Raw genomic sequence first — 7,591 nt, 5'->3', positions numbered from 1 at the left:
AAAAGTTTCATCATGGCAGACGCTAATTGTTCACATCTATTAATACACCCACGTACACACACGCAATATATATATATATATATATTTATATATATGTATATATACACATATATACATATACATATACATATATATATACATATGTATACCCTGTATATATATATATATATATATATACGCATACATACGTATATATACCCTGTATATATTATATATATATATATATATATACATATACATATATATACATATATATATACCCTGTATATATATATATATATATACATACATACGTATATATACCCTGTATATATGTATATATAATATATATATATATACATACATACATACATATATATACCCTGTATATATATATATATATATATATGTATATATATATATATATATACACCCTGTATATATATATATATATATGTATGTGTTTTTTTGTGTGCTTATGTGAATTATATCAATTGATCTTAACTATTTATCGTTTCTATATCTTTCTCCAGTGCCGATGCTGTCTTAACAGCTGGGCCTGTCCGTGTGGTAGAGGAATTTGAGAGAGCGAAAAGCAATATCCTGGTATCGGCCGACGGATTCTGTTGGCCCGACAGAACTCTGGAATCCAACTTTCCAAAAGTCGCAAGAGGCAAACGGTTCCTAAATTCTGGAAGTAAGTGTTATTATTATTATTATTATTATTATTATTATTATTATTATTATTATTATTACTTGCTAAGCTACGACTCTAGTTGGAAAAGCAAGATGCTCTAACAGGGAAAATGGCCTAGTGAGGAAGGAAATAAGAAAACCAATAGAATAGTGTGCCCGAGTTGTACCCTCAAGCAAGAGAACTCTTTGGGTAATTTTACACTATAAGATGAATAGACTGAAAAGAATAATATTACGCAATATGATATTAATACAAGGAATCTTAAAAGTAAAACATTAATTAGTCTACAACTTCAAATGAACCCTCTCTGTCATGTGGCTCAATTTTACCAAAAGCCATTTGGAGAATTGAAGCATATCCTTCTCAGGCATTTGTGTGTGTTTGTGACAACTCCAAAGGCAATAGTTTTATCAATATATCATTTGATTAACAAACTATCATAGGTTAATTAGGTTATGCTAACTCTTTCTCCCTAAAGAAAATGACGTTTATAGTCGGAATTAAAATTGCATTTGTATTCCTGATTTTTGAGATGTAAGATGGTTGGTATAATCACCAGAAAGAAATATTTGGACTGGAAGGCTAAACTAACCTGATACAATTAACAATGAAGAAATTGTCTTGGAAATTTATTATTACAACATTACTGTATTTTGATGAGGAAAACTTTTATTCGGTAATTAGCAATTGCAGTCTATATAACTTTTTTTTTTTTTTTTTTTTTTTTTTTTTTTTTTTTTTACAAAATATAAAACCATATATACTTTATGGTGCTGCAGGTAATAAAGCACCTCATCTTTAGCTGGAATTCTAAGTAACATACTGTTTCCCCCATTCTTGTTTGCTTTAAATATATCTTTAAATGTTATTCTCTATGCTGCCATTCATTCTGATGTACCGTCTCGGTGTAACGTAATATATTTTCTTTTATTTCACTGCCGTATACAAAATATTCCGGATTATAAACCAGCCTAGGCATACAACAAATCTCTCTCTCTCTCTCTCTCTCTCTCTCTCTCTCTCTCTCTTTATAAGCCTTCACTTCATGTACTCTGGTTAAGGCGACAGACGTTACATAATCAATGTCAAAGGAGTGAGAAAAATTTCTAATGTTTTATTTTCCCAGAAATAGAATTCTAGATCCTAAGGATTTCTTACCTTTAGGCATCGGGGTCATTTATACGCTAAAACTTTGAAAATTAGCCGGATTTAATAATAAGCCGGTTGTGAAAATAAGCCAGTCTTGACAATGCCATTTAAGAAAGTTTTTGAACTAAAAAGTGTTTTCTTTTTTCTCCATGCAAGGTATTGAAGACATTATTATTCTAATTATTTTATTTCATTATAAAAATTCCAAGACATTTATGATCAGATTGAAAATGAAATGTCTGAAGATTTGATAAAACCAACCAAAATTTCAATCAAAGCCCTATATTTAATATAAAAATTTATTAAAAAAAAAAGAAAAAAAATCCTTTTCTAGCAGTTTTATTTTTGTCCTAATCCATCGCAGCACATTGGTTTCGTCAATTCCAAAATACTTTCCTGTTTCGATGATACGATTTTTCCCATTGCCAAGTGTCAGCTCTTTGTAATGCTGTACAACCCAAAGTTTGAATTCTCGTTAAGACTTTTTCTTGGAGTAGGAGTACGTCTAGCAGTCACCAAGGCTTAAAACTCTGTTTAAAAAAACCGGCGCCCAGATTCAGAATTAAAGACACTTGAACAATATTCATTTAATTCATACAGATGTTTTAACTGAACATCCTATTTTTAGAACATAGCATCTTGCTTTTCCAACTAGGGTTGTAGCTTGGCTAGTAATAGTAATAGATCGATTACAATTTATTGTTTTGATAATAAGCCGTGATAAAGCTCTCGTTGCTTACCGGTTTTTTGTTTGGATAATAAGCCGTGATTTGAAAATAAGATGGTTTTGAAAATTAGCCCCCTGCTTTCTTACCAAAACCCAAAATTCAAGGTTTTATGGCATATATATATATATATATATACATATATATATATATATATATAATATATATATAGATATATATAATATATATATAGATATATATATATATATATATCTATATATATGTATATATATATATATATATATATATAGATATATATATACATATATATATAGATATATATATATATATATATATATCTATATATATATATATATATATATCTATATATATAGATATATATTATATATATATATATATCTATATATATATATATATAAGGAAGTATAAGGAAGTCGAAACACCTTTACGTCCTCAACGAATAATTTTTATAAAGAAGAATGACTCTAAACCCTTAAAGCAAGAAATCCTTAGGATCTAGAATTGTTTTTCGTTAAAAATAGAACATTTTCACACTCATTTGACATTGATTGTGTAACGTCTGTCACCTTAACCAGAATATATGAAATGAAGGCTTACAAATGATCATTTACTCTCAGGAAATAGCAGACGGTTTCCTGAACCAGCGATTTATCGTTTGTATGATCGTGGCATTGCTCCAATCGAATGTACACACGGATGGATACTATATATACACACACACACGTAGACACCTACACACACTTACACCCGGATGGAAGCCCCGTAAGTTAGAGGTATTTCACGCGCTGCAGTATCCGGCTCTAAGAAAATGTCAACGCAGTCAAAATGTAAGCGAGAGAGAGAGAGAGAGAGAGAGAGAGAGAGAGAGAGAGAGCAGTTACGATTAAGAAGAAGAAGCGAGAGAGAAAGCATGTTGAGTGGTGTTACACCTCATCATATAATTAAGAGTTGGAAGGGTCTTAAGGAGGTAATCTTCACGCTACAGGTTTTGAACCTCTCTCTCTCTCTCTCTCTCTCTCTCTCTCTCTCTCTCTCTCTCATTATACATATATATATATATACATATATATATATATATATATATATGTATATATATATGTATATATATATGTATATATACTTATATATATATATATATATAAAAGTCTCTATGCATGTCTGAACTGTGTCGGATAGATAGATTTGTTTTCTTGCATTTTGTGAAAGAATGGTGTTGTATGAAATTCTCTCTCTCTCTCTCTCTCTCTCTCTCTCTCTCTCTCTCTCTAAAGAGACGGACAGAAAGACAGTCATACATATTGAATATACAAGAATAAAATGAAAAGTATTTTTCAGGCGTGAATTGATAGGTGAAAGTAATTGATCCTCACAAATAAACTCTGAAAAGATTCAACATTACAATCATCTCAATACATTTTTACCTTCCAATATGATAATAAAAATAATTTAATTCAGCCCAACGAACTCGAAATACTCACATCGAGATAAAAATAATTATTGTGTTATGAATCACATATACGTAAGTTCAATATTTACTAAAACAAGAGCAACAAATAAAAAAAAGGTTACTTAATCGAAGGAAGTATCCTAGTTCAATGTCACTGAGCCAGCAAATCTATGAAACCATAAGGTTTGAAATATTACAGGGTATTTCATAAGGTTTCAGCTTTTCATTCCTATGGCAGATGGAGAGCACAGCTCTCCTTGAATTCAGAATGGGAATTAATTTCATATCGACCATTTTTAAATAACTTTTTTTTTTTTAGGAGAAATTTTTATTGAATAGTATTACTAATAATTCCTTTCGTCTTTTTTATTTGTATACACCCATAATTACAATTTAAGAGAGGTATCTTAAAAGGAACGTTATTTTTGTTGCTGTTGTACTGATTATTGTTTCGCTATTTCTGTTTCGCTATTTCTCATGAGTATTTTAATCAAAGGTTCTATTGTATTTTATTAGAGATTTTATTATTTATAAATTCGATATATACACATTAACGTTCGTAGGCAATACATGGAGCAGGGTTAAACTACCGTGAATTCTTCACTTGAAGTTCTTTATTCAGTCTTATAGCCGTGTTTGCCTCCTTCTTTATCGGTTTGGTAATTTCAATCACATATTTTGATACGATGACTATATATGGAATGCATTACGGAAAAGAAGAAACAAATAAAAATTCGTGGCTGAAATGTTAGAGATCTAGAAGAGAATCAACATACACTGTAGTTTGTTTCAGATTTTAATGCTAAAGTTTAATTTTTGATTGACGTTGATACGAGGACTATATATGGAATGCATGACGGAAAAGAAGAAAAAAACCAAAATTCGTGACTGAAATGTCAGAGATCTAGAATAAAATCAATATGTAGAGTTTGTTTCGCATTTTAATAAAAGGTGTCTAAAGTGTCTGGTTTCAGTTCCAGTTCCATCAGAATAGATGCTCACCAGAACGTCAGCCGGGCAAGCCCAACCCCCCACTGTGGTGCCCCACCACAGCAGTAGCCTCCCCAGTAAACAGCTTAAGCTCACGGCCCTGGGCGGGGATCGATCTCTCGCCACGCGAGGATTATATATGGAATGCATTACGGAAAAGAAGAAATAAACCAAAATTCGTGACTGAAATGTCATAGATCTAGAATAAAATCAATATGAAGAGTGTTTCAGATTTTAATACTAAAGTTTTATTTGTGATTTACGTTGTAGTTTAAACGAAATCGGTTATTGGAATAAAAGCAGCAGCGTTAGTTATGCGTTTTATGGTACATGTTTCTCGAGCACTCTCAATATATTTCCCCACGAATATATTTTACCAATTTAATATAAACAGAAACCCAATCTTTAAGTAGCCAGGTACTTCATTGTGCAGAAGCAAATTGAAGTCTAACCCTCCATCCATCAACGGATAAAGGACGCGTTTCATCCAACCTTTTAATCTTGATATTTAAAACAGTCATTTCATTTCGGATTACGATCGCTGGGAAACTTCCCAAGATCAAAAGGTCACGTGTAATTGAGTTGCAAAATCATTTGAAGGCAATTGGGACGCTTTTATGACTGATACGCTTTCAGCGTAATTGCGAAATTAATTTTGAAACTTGGAAATGGGGAGCTCGGAGTATGAGGAAACGGATGAGAACTCTGTAGGATTCCTTTCCTCGCCAAAGGAAAAAAATCAGGACACAATCAGGAGGAAAATAACCAGCCCTTAAAAAGGATTGACCTTGTTGAACATGATTTTCGGGACATTATTCATGATATCAATGTGATGGAGGGATTTTGGAGCCATGAATATTAGTCATATTAGGAACAGAGAAAGTTGTGAAGCCATAATCTGAATCTATGGTTGAAATTGTCCGTATTAGAACCATTCGCTATATTTCTGGAATAAATGTTTTGAACACTTTTATTGAGCTATTCAGTCCATTTAATTCATCTCTCTCTCTCTCTCTCTCTCTCTCTCTCTCTCTCTCTCTCCATAATTATACAATCGGAGAGTAAGCTCATCGAGATTATGGCGCCTGGTGATTGCAGCCTATCCACTACTGAGCAAGTATTTGAAAGAGAGGTTACTTTTCATTGATCTTTCTCTTTAACACTCCAGACATTGATATTCTTAAAATGCTCAGTTAACTGATAATAAATTGACAATGGAGCCATCCACGTCTTTGGCAAAGGTAGTTTCAACTCACTTGAAATCAGGCATATCATCCGCCTGCAAACATAACTATATATATATATATATATATATGTGTGTGTGTGTGTGTGTGTGCGTGTATGCATGTGTGTGTATTTATACACTTACAAAATTGTTTCAACTATCTGTTAACAATTTAAATGTTATTCTTTAAGAAATTATGATTTTAGATTTGCCCCTTATTCAAAATATATCCCTATCTCACAGGTTTCATTGGACGCGCAGGTATTCTTAGTAAGCTGCTTTCTGATAATCCCGAAGAAAAGTCTCTCCAGATGTTATTCATCAATGCGTACATCAAAGAGGCTACCAGAGACAAGTACAACCTGAATGTAGATCACATGTCCAACCTCTTTCAGAACTTGAATGGGGCCACAGGTAAGATAAACATAAAAAAAAGTAGGATTTCAACGGCATATCTGTGATAAAAACTTCCATGTCTTGGCGTAAACTACTAAATAGTGATCATAACAACTCATTTAATCAATTGATAATATTCTAAGTATAAATATATTCTTCGCATTACACCTTTTCCAAAATAATTTGAAAAATAATTTACTTTGAAATTAGGTATTTTGAAATGCATATCTGTGATAAAAACCTCTATGTCTTGGCGTAAATTCCTAAATAGTGATCATAACATTATAATTCTCATTTAATCAATGAATAATATTCTTAGTATAAATATATTCTTCGCATTACACCCTTTCCAAAATGATTTGAGAAATAATTTACTTCGAAATTAGGTATTTTGAAGTTCAAAAGTATTGATTTGTTCTCAAGTATCGTGTTAAACGACTCTGCTTCTCTCTCTTTGACTCACTGTTGGCTCAAGTAACTATAAGGCTTCCTGTCAGCTCCAAACAAGGCTTGGATTACATTTCAAACAAAATGCGTGTCTTGCAGGTTATTCTATCAGTTAATTAAACCTAAATTCGGATTTAAACTTAAATGTACAAAGATCGGTAATTTTTACTTCAAGTAATTAGTTGTGAAAGCAAGGTTTGAAGTTGGTAGGATTTACGTCAAAGTAAATTACCAACTCAAGCCATATTGTATTTCAATAATAGGCAAGAAATCAGCAGATTATCTCTCCTTGCTAAAAATAAAACATATGAACGAGAATAACTCCAGCTATCCTGGTAATTTTCATTTAACGAACTATTAGAAAATTATCCAGTTTTCCATGATTAATGATTTTCAAGGGGTTTACCCCTTTTCTCTCTGTTAAACCATACATTACAATTTACTCCTTTCAGTATTTTTCCTGTAATATGTGGCTTGTTGCTTTATAGTCTTTCTGGTCTCATAATTCAAGATCCATCTAGTGTCTAATATCTCACTAAGGTTTTGACAGTGGA

The 7,591-nt window shown here is 31.7% G+C and overlaps 1 protein-coding gene across 1 annotated transcript in view; it reads left to right on the top strand.

Annotated features, from left to right (window-relative positions):
• The first annotated feature begins 543 nt into the window (after positions 1-543).
• LOC137619570 (procollagen-lysine,2-oxoglutarate 5-dioxygenase 2-like) overlaps positions 544-7,591 on the top strand; it is a 21,046-nt gene continuing 13,998 nt past the window's right edge. Inside the window, exons 1-2 of the mRNA XM_068349710.1 lie at positions 544-676; positions 6,438-6,608. Of these exons, the coding sequence (XP_068205811.1) occupies positions 6,506-6,608 (103 nt within the window). The 5' untranslated portion in view covers positions 544-676; positions 6,438-6,505. The remainder of the gene's footprint in view (positions 677-6,437; positions 6,609-7,591) is intronic.

This window comes from Palaemon carinicauda, chromosome 26, assembly GCF_036898095.1.
Source record: "Palaemon carinicauda isolate YSFRI2023 chromosome 26, ASM3689809v2, whole genome shotgun sequence".
Taxonomy (NCBI): domain Eukaryota; kingdom Metazoa; phylum Arthropoda; class Malacostraca; order Decapoda; family Palaemonidae; genus Palaemon; species Palaemon carinicauda.
The sequence above is the reverse complement of the archived record's forward strand: the minus strand, read 5'-3'. Positions and strand labels throughout refer to the sequence as shown.